Here is a 20471-nt window from a genome sequence, read left to right on the forward strand (position 1 = left end):
AAGGAGCTGGGGTTTAAATAAAGACCCTGACCCCATTCTTCTCCTGCCCTCTGATCTCTTGCCAGTACTGCCCCAGGGAAAACCCTACCAGAAGCCTGAGGGCAGAGGACACTGTAAGTGTACCCTTAGAGAAGAGCCTCTTGGGGCCCAAGGCAGGTGGCAGTGGATCTGGAGAGCAGAGACTATCCACCACAGAAACTGCATGCATAGCCTTTATCTTGTACATTTAGAACTATGTGAATCTATAATTTATTTGAAAAGTAATAAATTTTGCACACACAAAAAATAAATTAAAAATTAAACGTAATATGAGGGACTAGAGCAAATGGTTGCAAAGTCTCTCCCCCTCTCCAAATTCTACCTATTTCTTTGACGTGTGACTTTTTCATCTAATCACAATCCATGGCTCCACCTAGCGTCAAAGCAATGCTTCACTGAGTTCAGAGCACAGACTCATTCAGGAGGAATTCCGGGGCAGACATGCTCTCTGCTCCAAATCACTGGTGTGTGTAAGCAGTTTTCATTGGGAATTATACCCACGTGGCGAATGATCTTATCCCCTAAAAGTAGAAAATAATTATTTTGAGACACAGAACATTTGTTGTTTTTTCTTTTAAAGAGATAGTGAACCTTGACTTAAATTCAATTTTGAACTAAATAGTTAAGATTTTTCCCCCCATATTTCAAACTATTAAATACACTTAGAGGTAAACAGCATGTGATCTAAGATAGTAAATCTTCCATAGCCCACTTTTGAGCTTATCACTCCTCTGTTCATATGTCCTTAACGCAGCAATTCTCAACCCTGGCTATAGAAAATATCCTTTGGGGAGTTTTAGGAAGCTCCTACTGGAGATTCCAATTTAATTGGCCTGAGGTGGCACTCAGGCATTAATTCTTTTTTTTTTCAAGATCACCAGTGTGTGTCATGGGCCGCCAGGGCTGGGAGTCCCTGATTTAATGATTCAATACTGCCTGTGAGGTGTATTTCCCTCACTACTCAGAATGTGCTCCTTTCACTTTAGACAAATTACGTCACTTGTAAGACAATTTTCCACTCTCCATGCCTTGCTCATGCTACATCCTCTACACTGCTCAGGCCTTGAATATTTTGCTCCTGCCCCTCTGCTCCCGCCGCCTGCATCTCGACTGCCATAGTTTTACCTATTATTCCTGACCCTGCTTAAGGGCTACCTCCTACAAGAATTCCCCTGCCTCTCATTCCCAAACAGATGTTTCTTCCTCTTTTGAATCCCTGAAGATTTTTTAAATAACTTCTATGATACTTTTTTTCCTTAATAGAAAACTAACACATTTATAGAGTATTCTTTTCTCTTATCAAATTGACAATAATCAAAAAGTCTAATACAGGACTTCCCTGGTGGTCCAGTGATTAAGACTCCACGCTTCCAATCTGGGGGGGGGCGGTGGGAAGGGGACGGAGGTGTGCGGGTTTGATCCCTGGTGGGGGAACTAAGATCCCACATGCTGTGCTGTGTGGCCAAAAAAAAATTTTTTTTAATTATTTAAAAATTTTTAAAAAGTCTGATACAGTAGTACCCTCTTATCCATGGTTTCGCTTTCCATGCTTTCAATTACCTGTAGTCAACCACAGTCTGAAAATATTAAATGGAAAAATCCAGAAATAAACAATTGATAAGTTTTAAATTATGCACCCTTCTGGAAACCTTGTAGCACCCTCCCATCCCACCTGGAACATGAATCATCCCTTTGTCCAGCATATCACCCCAAATAAAATGCTAATTTTTAAAAACCCAAGAGTTCATTTTAAAAAGATGAAATATCGTAAACAATTTGGGTTTATCCAGAAATGCAAGGGTAGTTAAACATTAGAAAATAAACAAATATAATTCACTACATTAACAGATTAAAGGGGAAAGAACATATGATCATCCAAAATATGCAGCAAACAATATTCCTAGTGATGAAAAACTGAGAAGCAGACCCTAAAAATTCAGGAACAAGATAAAGAAGTCCATTTACTTCTATTCAGCATTATACTGGATTTCCTAACAAATGCAGTAAGACAAGAAAAAGAAATAACAAACCACAAAGACAGGAGAAGCAGTACCTGGTAGAAGTATTGGAATGGTCTTTTTTCATAAAGATATAGTCGTCTACATTCCAATGAATCTACAGGCAAATGATTAGTAATAATAGCAGAGCTCAGCAACATGGCTGAATAGAAGACCAATACACAAAATCAAATATATTTCTAAGCACTGGCAACAAAGTGTTAGAAAATACAATTTTGAAAAACAATGCAGTTTACCATAACAATAAAAAATATATAAGCTACCTAATGAAAGTTGTATAAGGTCTATATGGAATAAATTCCAAAACTCTATTTGATGAACATCAAGGAGGACCTATCACAGAATACATGGTGGAAGATGTTCAATAGGAAGACTCTGTTGTAAATTTGCCAGTTCTCCCCAATTTGATCTATAGATTCAATATAATCTAATTCCAAATCCCAATGGGATTCCTCCCCCCCGACCAAAAAAAAAAACTGATAAGCTGATTGTAAAATTTGGACAGATAAACAAATTTCAATATGTAACTAAGACTCTTTTGGAGGAGAATTAGGTAGGAGGACAATTAGGTAGGAGGACTTGCCCTACCAGGTTTCTAGATTTTAATTATAAAGTTATAAGAATGAAAAGAGTGTGGTACTGACTGATGCTGCAACAGACAATTGGATTAATGGAATAGTGGAGATTCCAGAAACAGATCCACATATTTGTGGACATAATATGTAAGAGAAGTGGTATTGTACGTACCGTGGAAAGGGAGAATTAGTCAATAAGTGGTGCTGGGGAAATACAGGGAAAGAAGCAAAATCAGATTCCTACCCCACAGGTATATTGGAAATCAATTCTAGGTGTATTAAAGACTAGGATGGGAAAGCTGATATTTTTAAACATCTAAGAGGAAAATATAGAATAGTATATTTATATCTTTGGGGTAGAGAAGAATTTCTTAAACAAAACACACACAAAATCTTATCCAAAACTGAAAACTGAAAAGATTGACAAACTTGACTCTACTAAAATTAGGGATTTCTGTTCTTCAAAAGACCTCACAAAAGAATTTGCAGACAAGCCACAAACCAAGAGTAGATATTTGCAACATATATAACTAGTGCTGTGCTTGTAAATGTTTTAAAACTAGCTTTCCAAGGGAAAAAGCCATGATTTGTAGGGTTTGATGATTACCATGGAGGAAATAATCCCACCATGGCTTATTTCAAGCTATCAACATGGTGTCATTACACACAGTTTGGAAGAGAAGCACAAAATCACTCTTGTGAGACTGTATAAGCCAGCTCCAGCACACCACAGCATAATTACCCTAAAGGATTTGTTTCCAGAATGTATAAAGAACTCTTTCTGTATATCAATAATTAAACATCAAACAGTGCCATACAAAAATGAGTTAAAAAAAAAAAAAGATAAACACCATATGCTAACACATATATATGGAATCTAAAAAAAAAAAAAGTTTCTGAAGAACCAAAGACGCAGACATAGAGAACAGACTTGAGGACACGGGGTGGGGTGTGTGTGTGTGAAGGGTAAGCTAGGACTTAGTGAGAGAGTGGCATGGACTTCTATACACTACCAAATGTAAAATAGATAGCTAGTGGGAAGCAGCCACATAGCACAGGGAGATCAGCTCAGTACTTTGTGACCACCTAGATGGGTGGGATAGGGAGGGTGGGAGGGAGATGCAAGGGGGAGGAGATATGGGGACATATGTATACATATCGCTGATTCACTTTGTTATAAAGCAGAAACTAACACACCACTGTAAAGCGATTATACTCCAATAAAGATGTTAAAAGAAAAAAAAAGAAAAATGAGTAAAAGACATGAATAGTTGTTTTACAGAAGAGAAAATGTGGAGAATAGAAATATACAAAGATTCTCCACCTTCATTAGTAATCATATTAAGATTAAACATTAATCTTAATGTTAATTAAGATTTCAATAAGAAACCATATTATACTCTACAGGTGGGTTAAAATTAAGAAGTATAACTCTACTAAGTAATTGCAAAGACTTGGATCAAAAGGAGCTCTTAATGCCGGTGTGAGTATAAACTGGCACAACTACTCAAGAATAAAATTCAGTACTAGCTTATAGGTTGAATATTTGAATACCCTACAATCCAGAAATATGTACTCTTAGGTATCTATTATAGAGGAATTCTTGCACAAGTATACCAGAAAACACAAACATGAATGTTCATAGTGGCATTTTTATAATAGTAAAAAAAAAAAAAATTTTTTTTCAACCCAAATGTATCAGTCAGGATTTGTTCAGAGAAGCAGAACCTCTGTGAGAAATGAACACAATAAAGGATTTATTATAGGGAGTTGACTGTATGCAATTACGGAAGCTGGTTGTACCATCTATGTGAGGCTGCTGTTCCTGTGTCTGATGCTAGAGCTAAAGTGCGCAGGACAGGAAGTCAGGATGTGAAGTGGGGGAAGCAAGGACACACTGGAACCCACAAGGATGGACTGGAATCTGCACTAGTCTCTCCCCACTCCCAAATCCCTGGTGCCATTCACCGTGGGGTTAAACACACACCTTACCCAAGAGTTAGAGAAGCTGAGCAGACAATTTGAAAGGAGTTGGGTGAGCTATAGGCCTGCAGGGACATCCTCAGTGCAAGGAACTAGGGTCATTCCTTCACTGCCACTTCTGTACTGGGCACAAAATGTCTCTTGTCTTTTCACATAAGTCTAAGAGGCCCAGAGAAATGAAGTGACTCCTAACGTAGAAACCTATTTTTAAGAAATATCCTTATGCATCTGAAACTCTTCTCAAGAGAGCTCATGTCATTATATTTTGGATCTGAGTACATGCTATTCCTCCTCTCCAAAAGACATTCCTGACGTGTGTACTTGTGCCTGTTGCCTCTCATGATACCATATAAGTAGGTTTAGGTAGCTTTGCAATAACAGATCTATTGATACTTATTAGTCTCCAAAGGAAGTTCCTCATTCCACTGTAAATACACGTCATCTTAGGACTTATTTCCTCCTGAATCTCTTTAACGTAATCTTATCTAAATTTGAGCACTGCATCCAAATGTGCATTTTATTTAAATGTGAATTGCTGACTTTGAGCTAAGGACAAGTTTTCAATCCTCTATCCAAATCTGGTACCAAATTATCCATGGTTACTCTGCAACTACTAATCTAGGGGGAAAAAAAAACACTCTTTGGCAGAAGAGGATAAGTTCCCAACCTTCATTTCTCTATTCTTAAAGACTTCCAGAATGAAGTTTAAGCCCATTACCAAAACATAGCATTAGGGACTTCCCTGGTAGTGCAGTGGTTAAGAATCTGCCTGCCAACACAGGAAACACGGATTCCATCCCTGGTCCGGAAAGATCCCACGTGCCCTGCTCGCCACAACTAGAGAAAGCCCGCGTGCAGCAGTGAAGACCCAACGCAGCCAAAAATAAATTAATTAATTAATTTTAAAAAAAACAACAAAAAAAGTAGCATTAGAATTAAAATTATTTAAGGGAGAGAATGATAAGTCTTTGCCAATGCATTTATTTTGAGCAATAATAATACAATAAAGTTGCAGTACTGGGAAAGAATTTGGCTAATCTTAAGAACAATATCACAATATATAACTTGAAGTGACTTTTTCTCCCTCTCTATCTAAAAACATTGGGCCAAGAGCAGTTAATTAGAGTTGAATGCAATTTTACATTCGATGTTTTGCTGTGGCTTTAGATTTGGAGTAACAAATACTTTAAATCATTTCAGTGAGTGAAAATCTAGTTTCATAAAATAACAAATTGGAAGCTGGTGATTTAAATTTGCAATTTTTTCTCTGCAAAACTATCCGTCACAAAAATCTCTACATGGTGAGTTCTGCTACTGACTTTAAAACATAATTTAATTCACCAAAATGTGATTCATAGTCCATTTTTTCAGGAATGTATTTTTTTTTTACAAAGTGAGATATATAAGTACTTCTTTCATTTCTAAGTCTCTTTCTCTATTCTTTTTTTGCTAATTTATTTTTACTCTATTTCTAAGACAGTTTACAACAAAATGTCCCCACAACCCACATTTTTATAAATATGGTACTTATTAAGTTATATTTTGATATGGTTATTATTCAGAAACCTCAAAAGAGAGAGACAGGCAAACTTCCTCCTGCAAGGGAGTAATCGATCACTAAAACCACCGATCACCTGAGCATGAGACAGTTCTACATACAGGCAATAACAGGCTGCTTTGACTTTCTCTTCCTATACTCCTTTGGGTCTAGACTTGAGGAGTTAAGGTGTCTAGATATTTGCACCTGGGCTGTGTGTACCTGCCATGAATTGGGTTCCCAGGGAAGCAGACTCAGACAGAGATTAGGGTACAGGAAGTTTATTAGAAAATGCTTTTGAAACCAAACCAGTCTACTGCCCTGGCTTAGGCCAATGTTAAAGGAGGGAAAAGTGCCCTCCACCCAGGCCAAGGAGAAGATATAAGATCCAGCTATTCCTTTCCATGTGGAGATTCTCTTTCGAGTGTCGACTTTGGAGGATATGTGTTTCCTTTAATTAAAGAGGGCAATATTTTTTATCAAGCGTCTGTAAATATTAGTGGCTAAACATTTTCAAAACTGGAATTTCAATTACAGTCTTCATTATCAATGAGCGATTTAGAAAAACACAGCATTGTACTGAAACAAATTTGCTATATTTTTCAGACACTAAAGAATTGAAAATTTTGGTGTTTTTTGGAAAATATATGTTTTCTTCTCAAAGTTTCCTTTTGTTTTCGTCTTCATGTGACCTCACTCTCCATGCCCTCTGTATCTCTTCCTAAAATCTGTTCTTGCTATCAAGTAGAGATATTTAGCCACAAAGAAAAATCTAAGTAGGACCCACCCAGCTTTTATATCCTGCATGGCTGAACTTTAATGAAAGTTTGAGTTTTTCCAAAAGTCTGGTCTTCACTGACTGGGAGGAAAAACAGTTGGAAAAATATGCCTTGGGCATGTGAACCATGTAATTTCATTTGAACTAAGGAATTCCAAAAATACTTGCTTATTGAAAGGGCAGTTATATTTTTGTGTTGGAACTTGTTAGGAAGAAGGATAAGTACTAGTTCTTTCCTCCTCTACTTTTTCTCATAAACATTAAAAAAAAATTAAAGACTGTCTGAGTGGCTGGGCAGAAAAATAATGTGGAGAGGGTGAGTTGGACCATGTCCTGTCCTGGAACCTATGCCTTCCTTGGGAGATCTATTTTGTGGGATCTATTGAGCCCCACTCAGCTTCAGATAACCCTCTCCCACTCTGATGAGAATTCAGGGCTCCATCTGGCCAGGTCTTCAAGACTAGTTGGGTTGAAACACAAAGGTTTTGCCAGTTCTGTTCACTGACACCAGCATAAATGCTGTGCCAATAGCAAGACTGGAATTTTTGGGTTCCTGCTGGGCAAACTGGTCAAGCAGAACATTTTTAGGTCTGGTCTGGTTTAAGGGGATCCAGTGTTAAGAATAATATTAATCACTAGCGTTTTGGGGAGTATGTACCATGTGCCAGTCACAATACTGGGTACTTTTACATGAATTACATTATTTAGTCCCCACAACAATCCTTCGTGGATTTTTGAAGCTTAGTGAGGTTAAGAACCCAGATTTTGAAACCAATCAGTCTGTCTCCAGAGCTTTTGACCTTCTTCACTATTCAGTGAGCCCTGACTTTTGATAATGGGTCTCCGTGTAGTACTAGGTTGGAATCTCAGACACTAGTGTAGCAGGGGCTATTGGTGCACCATGTCTCCCTGGGGCCTTACCACCTGCCAGCAACTGCCCCACCTTTCCATGGCTTTCTCTAGTGGCTAGAGATCCAACCGTGGGCATGGAGGCTGGGTGTGCGGAGATTTAATGCCTCCCAGGAGCAGCCCTTAACTAATGGCTGGTAAGAGTTGGTGCATAAATCTCCAGCTCCCTTGCTTCTCAGGTGCAATAACTCAGAGGCATGGGTTCTACACTGGTTCCCAAAATTCCCCAGAGGGACTAAGCACTTGTTACCCATACTGCTAATGTGCTTGAAAACACTCCCCTTATTGGCTGTCTTCCCTCCCTTGCTTATTTCCCCTGCTGGCATTTCCTGTTACCAACACCCAAATAAACTATTGGCATATGTATTCTTGTTGGCTTCTGGGGGAACAAAACGAAGACAAAGGGTAAAGGAAAGGTGGGTCTACAAAAGAAGGAGAACCCAGGTGGAGGAGGTGCCGCAGTGCTGGAAGGAGAGCACAGGGTTGCTTCTTTAGGAAGCAGCCTCATAGATGGTTCCCTGTTCTTGAAGGTAACAGTGTCTTCGGGCGACAGGAGAGAAAGGTTTTGAAGGATTGTTGAATATTGACACACTAGATGGTTCTTTTTTTTTTTTTTTTTTTTTTTTTTTTGCGGTACGCAGGCCTCTCACTGTTGTGGCCTCTCCCTTTGCGGAGTACAGGCTCCAGACGTGCAGGCTCAGCGGCCATGGCTCACGGGCCCAGCTGCTCCGTGGCATGTGGGATCTTCCCGGACCGGGGCACGAACCCGTGTCCCCTGCAGCGGCAGGCGGACTCTCAACCACTGTGCCACCAGGGAAGCCCACTAGATGGTTCTTTTACTGCTTTGTTGGTGGACCTTTTTTCAGAAGTCTCTTTTGCTCCATTCCTTTTAAATTTATATTTGTCTAAAGTTTTAATAAGAAGAGAACCCAGGAAATGCATGCATTAATAAGTGGAATAGTGAAACAGGTATAAATGCAAACATGTTCTCAATAGAACATTGAGGAAGCAGTCATAAGTAAATGAAAGATAAAAAGTACATACATAATTTTGGAGGATTTATAGCTTACCCATGGCCTGAATATAATAATGTTACGTACTGTGTTTCAATGTGACAAACTCTTTCACCAACTTGTGACTCTATGGCCTTTTGCTGATTAACTGGACTTCCAGTGGTGTCTAATATGTTTTCAGGGACTAACATGGGCTTTGGGAAACTCTTGCTTTGTTAAGGTTAATGGCATTGTAAAGTGTTAACTATCGTGTTCACACATTTTAATTCCTTGACTGTCTTTGATTTCATATACTCAACTTCATGTCTGCATTAACTGAGTTTTGACATCTTTAAAATTTATTGTATGGTAGTTATATGGTCTGAATAAGTTTGTTTCGGACCTTTTGCTTGGGGGTATTGTTATTAGTGCTTTCAAGGTGAACAAACTTAGAAATGCCCATAGTTGTTATAAAATCTGTAGAGTAAGAGAGGATGATACAAAATTGAGTAGTTTTTTTTTTCTAATGACTACTTTAGCCACAAGAGGGAACTGTATGAGCAATAATAGCATATTTGGGGATAAGCTTTAGAGGATCTCAGCACCCATTTCCCCATTCCTTGAGTCTTGGAGCTTGCCCCATTTTAGACAGACTTTTCACCAGAGATCTGGGTTACAGAGCTGGATAACCCTTTCTACTTTTTAACAGACATTAACAGGTAAACTGTTTTTTATTTCTGTGATCATGGAAGGATGTGGGCTTAATAACAAAGTATATGCAGGCAATGGCCAAGTTCCTTTTCTAATCCACACACTTGGCTGATATAAACCCATGTGTTTCCTTCCACCTGGTCAAGGTAAAAACCTGGAGAGAGCTGTTGCCATCTTTGTCAATTTTTTGTATTTACTGCAGAGGAATTCTGAGACAACCTCTGAGAACAATGTGCTTGCCTGGGGTTGGGTAAGTGTAGACTGAGGGGAGAAATTGGAACAATATGCTCCCTTTCGCAGGGTCCTACAGAAGATTCCTCTCTATCGGGAAGCCACAGGCAGTGCAGCACACGACAGGAACACAATCACATCCTAAGGACCTTCAGAGGAAAGAGCCTGCAGTGCATTCCAATGGGCATTTTTAGGAAGTTACTTGGGTAAGGGGAGAGTCTTCCTTTGGTGAATCATGTATTGAACGATGTGGGTGGGTTAATGTTGTTAAACTATTATCCAATTTTTAAAAGACTAATTCCTTGATTCACTTTATAGCCTTCAACATCCTACCTGAGTGATGTGATTTCTTCTTCCCTCTCTTCTGTCCACTGCTAATTTTTAAGAATTCACATGACCTTTTGGATAAATTATCGTTTTCATTTTTGCTAAAGATACAAATGATGTTATTTGCTAGGTGAATGTGAAAATGGCAATTTCATTCATTTTCTTAGCAATTTTTCTGCATGAAGGATTAATAAAAAATATTCTTAGGAATTAAAAAAAGTTAATAAGTCAGCCTGACATAAAATATGTATATTTAGTTGGTGAGAAAATGAGTTTGTAGAAAGAGACAGTATTGAAGTTGTTAAGTGTTTGGGTTCTGTGTTCAAGTTTTGACTCCACCACTTCTTTTTTTTTTTTTGCAGTACGTGGGCCTCTCACTGTTGTGGCCTCTCCCGTTGCAGAGCACAGGTTCAGCGGCCATGGCTCACGGGCCCAGCTGCTCCGCGGCATATGGGATCTTCCCAGAGCGGGGCACGAACCCGCGTCCCCTGCAACGGCAGGCGGACTCTCAACCACTGCACCACCAGGGAAGCCCCCACCACTTCTTAAGTCTGTGAACCTTGAGTCTTTCTAAGCCTCAGGTTCTTCACCTGTAAAATAAGGATAATAATAGTACCTCATATGATTGTTAGGACAATAAAAATTGTTTAGAGCAGTATTTGCACAAAATGAGGGCTGAATAAATACTAGTTGCTGTTGTTATTATTATTATTACTATTATTATTATTCGTGTAATAGCATTAATCATTAGGAAGTTCTTTGTGTCTAATCCAAAATATACTGCTAAGGGCACAGATTACTCTGAGCTCTCGGTTTCCAGCATTATGAAAAAAAAAAGAATCTGATAAGATAGTTATTATCATTTCCACTCTACAGATGAGGAACAGTTAAGTGTAGCTCAGAGGGCTAGGAGGGCAAAACAAATATGATGAGCACGGGCCAGGTAGTCCATAAGCATGGGCTCAGCTCACTCATGATGATTGCTATTGAATGACCTAAGGTCACTTCAACAACTTGGTCTCATCTGGTCTCTACAGCAGAGTTGTTACACCCTTTGGATAACTCTTTCATCAGGAAATCAAGAAAATTCGGATTTGCTGGAAGAGGGTTCATGCCCACACTTCCTAGGAATCCAGTGCACCTGGATTCTGACTTGTTTGCATGCTGACAGGAGAATTGGAGATTCAGTGCAGAAATTCTAGCCCACATATAGAGTACAAACAAGAGGCACTTTAGCTTTTTAACTCCTAATCAACTCTTTATCAACCTTATTAATATGCATGAGAATCATGAGGGTATTTGTTTAAAATGCTAATTATTGGGCCACACCATCAAGGAATTCTGATTCAGGAAGCCTGGGACTTGGCCAAGGAATCGACATTTTATTTTTGTGTGTGTGGCAGATTCTCTTTTTAATTTTTCTTTGTTTAACTGAAGTATAGTTGATATACAATATTATATGTTGAGGTGTATAATATAGGGATTCACTATTTTTAAAGGTTATACTCCATTTATAGTTATTATAAAATATCAGCTATATTCCCTGTGTTGTACAATATATCCTTGTAGCTTATTTTATACATGATAGTTTGTAGATATCTGCATTTTAAATTGTATCTCCAGACAATTCTGATGCAGTGATGAGTGGACCACACTTTGGGAAAACTGATCTCCTCAATAACAAATTAACATATTAAAAAATAGCACTTACTATTTTTCTGATTATAAAAGAAAAAAAACCCAGAAAGTGCCGAGAATGAAAAAGAAAAGAAAAACCATTCGTAATTATATTTTCTAGAGATGACTGCTGCAAATATTTTGATGGCTGTCCCTTTAGTTTTGTTTTTTTTTTTAAATATGTAGCCACTTTTCTGTATCTCTCAGGTACTTACAATCAAGTGTATTGAGTGTTGTTTCATAGATATGTTCGTTTTATATTAATTCTTTAGTGGTTTTATAAATTATTTCTATGTTTTAAATATATGTAAACTTACTCTATGAAATCCATTTATATTCTTATCAGGTCTAGAGATTGGACTGGATATTATTTAAGGCCCATTCTGACTAAGATGTCATACTTGTAAGACTCCTGCAATTCTCTGAATGTAAGGATTAACCACTTTCAAACTTGATGGAGAACCTAAAAGACATCCTCCAAAACTTAAGCTCAAAGATTTGCTCTTGAGCTTTGTCTTTCTGTGCAGACCTGCTGATGTGACATTGTATCAAAGGTAATAATAACATTTCTTCAAAGATGATATACAAATGTCCAACAAGTATATAAAAAGCTGTTCAACATCACTAATCATCAGAGAAATTCAAATCAAAACCCAAAGTGAGATATCGTCTCACATCCATGAAGTTGGCTACTATTAAAAAAAACCCAGAAAATAGCAAGTGTTGGTGAGGATGTGGAGAAATTGGAACCCTTGTGCACTGTTGCTGGGATTGCAAAATGATGCAACCTCTATGAAAAACAGTATTGGATGTTCCTCAAAAAATTAAAAATAGAACTGCCATATGATCTAATCATCCCACTTCTGGGTACATTTCCAAAGGAATTGAAAGCAGGGACTTGAACAGATGTTTGTACACCAAAATTCTCAGCAGCTTTATTCACAGTAGCCAAAATGTGGAAGCAACCCAAGTGTCCATCAATGGATGAATGCATAAACAAAGTGTGTTATATATATACAATGGGATATTATTCAGCCTTAAAAAGGAAGGAAATACTATCACAGTCTACAACATGGATGAACCTTGAGGACATTACGCTAAGTGAAATAAGCCAGTCACAAAAAAGACAAACATTGTATGATTCCACTTACATGAGGTGGAAACTAAACTAGTCAAACTCACAGAAACAGGAAGTAGAATGGTGGTTATCAGGGGCTGGGAGGCAGGGGAAGAGAGAAGTTATTGTTTAATAGATATAGAGTTTCAGTTTTGCAAAATGAAAAATTTCTGTTGATCTGTTTCACAATAGGGTGAATATACTTAGGCTACTGAACTGTTCACTTAAAAATAGTTAAGATGGTAAATTTTATGTTATATGTTTACCACAACACAACAGCTAAACCATTAAAAAAGGTAATAAAAAAAGAGTGTTGCCCTTTTATAACATTTTGAACTGTTATAAAACATAAGTTATACAGTTAATATTAAGGTTTGGTTTGATAAAAATTTTTCATGTAAACTGTTAAGTTTCTACAATTGTACTCACTTGGGATTTGTAATTCTCAAAGTTGTCAGATTAAACCTAGTGGAAAACCTAAGACTAATGGATGAGAATAGCGCAGAAGACAAAACTATTATATACCAGAATGGTTTGTTACACCTGGGCACTAAACATGACTCTAAGCTTACTGGTAAATACAGGCAATAAAAAAGATAATGCAATGAATATGGATTTTTCTCCAAATTAATGAAGGGAAATTTCTCTGAATATAGAGGGAAAAAAAGGAGGAAGAGATGGAGGAAGAAGGGGGGAATGAAGAAAGGGAGGTGTCATTAGAATTATGGTGAACTCTGTTGTCTCACATTATGGGGTTAAACAATTTCTCATTCGAACTCCTCTTGCTATTTTAATAAAGAATACACACAGAAAATTCAGGTTGGCATTTTTTATACTGGAAAACTGGATGAGACATGGTCAAACATAACGATTGTTATTGTTTGCTATTTGAATGGAATCAGGTCTGTTTCCAACGATTTTTTAAAAATTTCTAAAAAGATCAAAGTGAAGGGAAAGAATAGTGACTCTTTTCCCATTTTGCTTTATTAGGAACAGCAGACTTCCTCACTTTATTTTCTAGTTTGTGTTCAAGTGCCAGCCTAGGGAGTCTCATTTGCATCAATTAAGGCTTATTAATAATAAGCCATTCTGCCTTTATGGTTAATTAAATGATTCTAAGTAAAATTTAACACTATTTACCATGAGGATTGTGGACAAGGTAGATTGGTTAATCACACATGATGGAGTTCCTGATTTGTTTAAAATTTAAATGTTTATACTTTTTTAGTGGAAATTTCAACCATATGGAATAACAAGATGAGTTCCCAAGTTCCCATCATTTAGCTTCCTAGATTATCAACTCACGGCCAACCTTGTTTCATATATATTTCCACCTTCTCCACTCACCCCCGGATTACCTTGAAGCAAAACACAGACATTGTATCATTTCAGCTGAGATATTATCAATCTTCAGGAGGGGATGAATAATAATCAAGAATCTATCCCAGAAGCAAATACATCAGTGGCACATAACAGAAGTGTCATAAAGTTGAATGTTAAAGGCATATTAGGGACTTCCCTGGTGGTCCAGTGGTTAAGAATCCGCCTTCCAATGCAGGAGATGCGGGTTCGATCCCTGGTTAGGCAACTAAGATCCCACATGCCGTGGAGCAACTAAGCCCGAGAGCTGCAACTACTGAGCCTGCATGCCATAACTAGAGAACCCACGCACTTTGGAGCCCGGTGCCCACCCCCTTGTGCCACAACTAGAGAGAAGCCTGCGTGCCGTAGGAAAGATCCCACGTGCCATCAACTAAGACCCAACGCAGACAAAAATAAATAAGTATTTTTTAAAAAAGCATATTAAACAGTCAAAAACTAAAGCAGTATCACTTTCGGTGAATACTGTGATAGGTTATTATAGAGCTCCCCCCATATTGGGAGCGGTGTGTGAAGGATCAAATTCCAGTCCAACTGTGTACTGTTATAAGAAGTCTGTGAATGTCCGAAGGGCAGAGAGCCTACTTTCAGTCTGATGACTCAGGGTGCTTTTCCTCCTAATCCTCCTCTCACCAGTCTTGGGACAGTGCCTGAAGCTCCACGTTACTACATTCCACCCTGATTTGCCAGCACTGCAGGCCCCACTTAAAGCAGGCAAGTGGGTCATTATCAGTCATGAGCAATTTAACTTTGTTTTACATAATTGTTTTTCATTACAGAAGTAACATGTGTTCGTTATAGACAATTTGGAAAATACAGAAAAGCCCCCAAAAGAACATAAAAAGCACCATAGTCAGGGTAAATACCAGAATTTTAGTGCATTTTCTTCCTTTTTTTTCTCTAGGCCTTTTTATACTTTTTTTTTCATGAACATGGGATACTGCCTTTTTCCTGCTTTCATTACTTCATAATAGTGAATATACTTCTATATGATTACATATTCTTCCCCAACATAATTTTTTATTTTTGCAAGATATTCCATTGTAAGGAAGGACTATAATTAATGTCTTTTGGGGGACATTTGGATTACTTGCTCTTAGCTACACCTTTGTGGGGTACATTCTTAAAGCTAAACTGTGTACATATTGGTGTTCATTTCTTAGAAAATAATCATAGGAAAAGAAATAGTTGGGGCCAAAGGTGTGCATATCTTTACGATCTCTCTTTCTTAAATGTAATGCCAACTACCCCTTAGAAAAACTGCACCAAATTATACTTCCACCAACCGTTTATAAATGTACCTCTGTTTCTGTGTACGAATATTTTTTCTAATTAAAAAAACCTGTTAATTTGATACATGAAAACACATACCTATTAATGTTCACTTACACCTGAGTCTTAGAATAGAGTTCATTAAGTTTGACTTGAGAGTGACGGTGGTGGTGTAGGGAAAGGAAGAGAAGGAACATTCAGGGCACAGGAATTGCTAGTGTATTTAGAGTAACATTACACTGATATTTGAAAGCTGGAAAGTCCAGTTCATAAGGTTTCTATCATAATGGGGGAACTCTTAAGTAAGGGATTGTGGAGAGTCAGATATTTCACTTTTCCCCCCACAGGGCGAAAGGCCTACAGGGTGTCACTGCCTGGAGCAGCTACGACAGTTCAGTTCAATCCAAAGATCACTAGGTCTGTAGAAGGCAGGCCAGTTTTCTTCAGGCCATGTGACTTTAGGCATGTTCACCACTCTGGTCCTGTTTCCTCATTAAGAAAGTGAGAATAACATCACACCAGTATTACCTACCTTGAAGATTTACTGTGGAACAAAATCAAGTCATGCATTTGAAAATATTCTGCAAACCTTAAATACTACAAAGGAATGTGGCAGGGAAATTAGATTCTAAAGCCAGCAAGTAAAGTTAAAACTGAGAGCAATGAAAATTACTTAGAAGTTCCTTAAAATGTGCTTGAGTGCAGTTAAATGCTAACATTTAGGAAGCACGTGAGAACAAAGAACCTCTGAAGGAGAGCTGGGACGAATACACTCTCAGGAAATTTTGCCAGTGGAATTGGTGCCCTGTAACTTATTTTAATTTCCTCTCTCTTTCTGCCAAGTGCATAACTGAATCTGAGAATGTTAGATGACAGTATGATGCCACTGTTATTCTTCTACAATTTTATATTGGCAAGTCAAGAAACCACTCTGGGCCTCTTTATTTGTCTAATGGTACAGTTCAGCTGGATCACGGTTTCATCCAAAGTTTCCTTTGACAAATACTTTGAGTTTACTATTCTTACTACGTTCCAGGCTGCTTTGCTGTTTGTCAGAAAAAAACACCAGGAAGGAGACACGGTCTGACCACAAGAGGCTGGTGAGCGGTGAGGCAATTTCAACTTTGATTTGAGGAATCCTGGGTTCTTTGATCGCCTTCTGGGGAATGCACTGAATGTTTAGGAAAATTATGGAAAGTTACATATTTTGTTATGAATACCAGCTACAATACTACATCTGATACGGATTAAGTTACTTTGTTTCCTCTTTTGCTGTTTATCTTGCTACTTTTTCATGTGAGCTAACATTTTTTTTTAAAACCTGGGCTAACTTAAAAATCCTTTAATTGAAAAAGTAATAGAAACACGTGGAAAAATTCAGACGGTACAAAAAAGTAGATAATGAGAAGCAAGTCTTTTAATCCAGACGCCCCCCCCTTCCCCTACTCCGCATTCCCTCGCCACTCCTGCCATCCTATTCAGAGGTAGAGTCAACACTTAAGAAAACCCTCTTATTGTTAAGGTGATCCCTGGGTCCAAAAAGTTAAACATTGAACTACAGAATCTCTAAAGTCTGTTCCAGCTCTAAAATTAAATCTTATACCCTACTGAGAGTGCAAAAGAGAAAGCCTCGCCTTGTTTAACATTATGGTTGGTAAAGGGACAGAAAAATGCAAACTGAATTCAAAAATATACACTACATTTAGAATTCCTGAACGACAGAGAACAGGATTCAGGCACTTCCATGGTGGTTTATTTACGAATTGAAATAAAGGGCTCCTCTAGGGTGTAAACTCCATGAGGGCAGGAAGTTCACCAGCAGGTTTCACCGCAGACCTTGTCACACAAGAAAGGCTCACTGGGCGAGGGACACGACAACCCAGCACAGAGATCACGGCCCAGAAGCCAGGACCGGAACTAGAGCACGGAGCGTCACATGACTCGTCCTCCTCTGCAATTTCCCCCACCCCCACCCCCGCTCGGCGATGCAGCTCCGGGACCGCCTCCATCAGAGGCCGCACCAATCCGCGAGGGAAGTCAAATTTGGCTAGGCCAGGCAACGGGCGGCTCCAGCTCGTAGTCGCCTTGTAGCTGCGTCTCGCTGGCTCGGCCCACTTGTCGCCGAGTCTCAGGCGGTAGTCCCGCCTTCCAGCCCAGACTACACGCTCTACATTGCAAGTGGGAGGTGCAAAGGAGCAAGGGGAGGGCGGGGGGGCACAGGCGCATGCGTGTTGAAATGAAGCCCAAGGCGAAGCTTCAGAAAGCAGAGGGAGGGGGAGGGGAGAAGTCTCCAGTACGCGCGCGTGCTCAGCAGCCCTCCCTGGCCAGACACACGCGGCGCGGCGTGGTGACGCCAGGGCGGCCCGAGGAAGGGGCGGGGCCGGGGCGGGCCTTCCCAGCTTTTCCAGCTCCTCCAGCTCCTCCCGCCCCCTCCCGGCCCCGACTCGCTCTCCCCCTCCCTACCCTACACTGGGCCCCGTCTGCGCCGGGGTGCCTTAGTCGCTTAGCTTCGCGTCGGCCCGGCCCGGCCCGGCCAACGGGCAAATGCCCTGAGCTGCCACCCCCGCCGCCGCCGACTCGGCCGGTGGCGGTGTGGGAGACGGGCGTCCGGCCCCGGGCCGCTGAGTGTGACGGACGGGGCCGGGGGCCGCCGGGCGCCGCGGCGTCGGCGGCTCCGCGCGGACCATGTATTTCCTGAGCGGCTGGCCCAAGAGGCTGCTCTGCCCTTTGGGGAGCCCGGCCGAGGCGCCTTTCCACGTTCAGTCCGACCCCCAGAGGACTTTCTTCGCCGTGCTGGCCCCGGCCCGCCTCAGCATCTGGTACAGCCGAGTAAGTAGAGCCGCCCGCCGTCTCTCGCCTCTCCCTCCCCGGCGTCCCGGCACCGTCTCGCCCCCAACTTCCCCCCAGAGTCTGGGACCCCTGCCCCTTCGCGCCGGACCCACTCGTCTTCGCCGTCGGCGTCCCTGTTCCACCTACTCGGCCACACGAACCCCCGGGTCCTAACACGTCCTCCGGCCAGGGCTCCAGGGTGGATGTCGTCGCTGCTGCCCCAAATCCCAGCGCCTCCCTGCGTTGGACCGACTGCCGCGCACAGTGCGGACCCCAAGCGCTCCGTCGGCAGAGCCCAGACTTTCCCTCCTCTCCTTTCCCCCATTCGCTGAGGAACAAATTTGTTTAAACTTTCCACAGTTAGGAATCTGGCCGCTGTTTTGTTCCTAGCCCTTCCTTGCCCTAAAGGCCATTGTTTTGAAGTTAGGGAAAGCCTGTTGGGCTTTACCCAGTGTCAGACTTTACATGCTGTGCTAACTTATTTCTGGCAACTACAGCCAGAGTTATTTTTTACTGAAGTTTTGATAATCCAACTCCTCGCCTCACCCCAACATCTCCTTTTCACTTTCAGGCCAGTTCTTTTTTCTGCTGCTCTTGGACTCTTCTGTAGAGAATTGTAGGGGGTTAGTAGGAGCGGAAGTAGAGCTCAAATCTGTTCGCGCTGCTCCTGGTATTCACACCTGGAAGTAATAAGATTTGGGAAGAGCGTGAACCGGCGTTCTGTTTTTGCTTTCTGTGAATCTTGCTTTTTTATTTCTTGTATCTAATTACTGAGTAGATAACTTCAAAAATAAGTGGTGGATAGGATACTCCTTATTTTCCGTAACGGTTCTGTTTATAAAAGCAACAAAATAGAGTATAAAAATGCCCCCCCCGAAGGCCGTACTAATCGATGTCAGAGTAAAGTCGTTCTCTTTTCAAAGCTAATTTTACCAAGTGGAAATAGGTCGTGACCTTAGCTTTGTTAGATCTGTGTGAAATACTGGCTTTCGTTAAATTAGCTAAAACTGTCACATCTGTGTATCTGACCATTTGAATGCCTGTGAGGCCCTTGACTACCCTCACACACAACCCTGGTAAAAGTGATGATGAGATTTAGATATTTCTGGTATCTCTTTTATATGACTATCATAGTTAGTGTTTAAATCAGACTATTTGCCATTAAGTTTTAGCTGATTTAATTTTTATATATCAGAACAAAATAGGCTGTTATAAAACAACAGTGTGACTCTTCTGTCTGGTGCTTGATGGCATTTTTTGAATATATGTATTGCATATCATTTGGTTCTTAAATGAGATACTAATTCATTTACAGCGTGTATGCCAATTGAATAATATTTTATTTGGTTGTATATAACTATTATACTTAAAGCATATAAAGAAAAAAATAATTAGAACTTGAATTTCAAATTGCCTTCTGAATTTAGTACATAATTTCACTCTAATTTAACAAATTGTTTGTAAAGCCTAAAATTTAACTTTCCTTATCTCTATAAAGGGCAGACCTGACTTAATTTTAGGCGGAACTAAACTTAATTTGTAGGAGGAAGAGACCAGAAGCCTGTAGGCTACTATTCCTCTGTAGAAGAAACAAAAATGCACCTTGACAGGGATATTGTGACTATTAAGAATATCAGTTTTTTTTTGCTTTTGGACTTAGATACTAAGTAAATCAAAGGCAGTCCTGGAATGTAAAACTACTCATACTTCTTTCCTTCAGATTCCTACCGTGCACACAGATAGCTACTTCCTACAGAAGTGCTGGGGCCACTACCATTAAGATCCACTGTGCAAAAAGTTAGTTTGTACAGAATCTGTGGGCTCAGAAGTATGTGAAATGAGATGCAGGAAAACCTTAGAGGAGGCTCCATGGTACTGTAGGTTTACGAATGATTAACTTTGATCTCTGGCATCACTGTCACTTTAAAGATCAAGTATTGGACCAGGTGAATTTAAGGTCTATAACTGGGTGAATGGGGGAACAGGTGCCAGACCCCAGTTTCTATTTTGATTTTTTAATTTCTAAACTTAAATTTATTTTAACTTACATAATTTAGGTCAACAGACTTCTTTTAGAAGTGAAAACACCTCTAGCT

At 40.0% G+C, this 20471-nt stretch overlaps 2 protein-coding genes across 10 annotated transcripts in view; both read left to right on the top strand.

Moving 5' to 3' along the window:
- Positions 1 to 16654, top strand: part of PDCD1LG2 (programmed cell death 1 ligand 2) — a 98251-nt gene extending 81597 nt beyond the window's left edge. For 3 of the 6 annotated variants that reach the window (XM_060014706.1, XM_060014708.1, XM_060014710.1), the window contains 2 exons: positions 9843 to 9979; positions 10463 to 10890. In XM_060014706.1, coding sequence (XP_059870689.1) covers positions 9843 to 9979; positions 10463 to 10649 — 324 coding nt within the window. In that variant the 3' untranslated portion in view covers positions 10650 to 10890. Of the gene's footprint in view, positions 1 to 9842; positions 9980 to 10462; positions 10891 to 16582 lie in introns of those variants that run through there. The other 3 variants (XM_060014707.1, XM_060014711.1, XM_060014712.1) reach the window with 2 other exon arrangements.
- Positions 16655 to 18028: 1374 nt separating this feature from the next.
- Positions 18029 to 20471, top strand: part of RIC1 (RIC1 homolog, RAB6A GEF complex partner 1) — a 162937-nt gene continuing 160494 nt past the window's right edge. For all 4 annotated transcript variants that reach the window (XM_060014721.1, XM_060014718.1, XM_060014719.1 and 1 more), the window contains exon 1: positions 18029 to 18375. In XM_060014721.1, coding sequence (XP_059870704.1) covers positions 18232 to 18375 — 144 coding nt within the window. In that variant the 5' untranslated portion in view covers positions 18029 to 18231. The remainder of the gene's footprint in view (positions 18376 to 20471) is intronic.

This window comes from Delphinus delphis, chromosome 6 (assembly GCF_949987515.2).
Source record: "Delphinus delphis chromosome 6, mDelDel1.2, whole genome shotgun sequence".
NCBI lineage: Eukaryota > Metazoa > Chordata > Mammalia > Artiodactyla > Delphinidae > Delphinus > Delphinus delphis.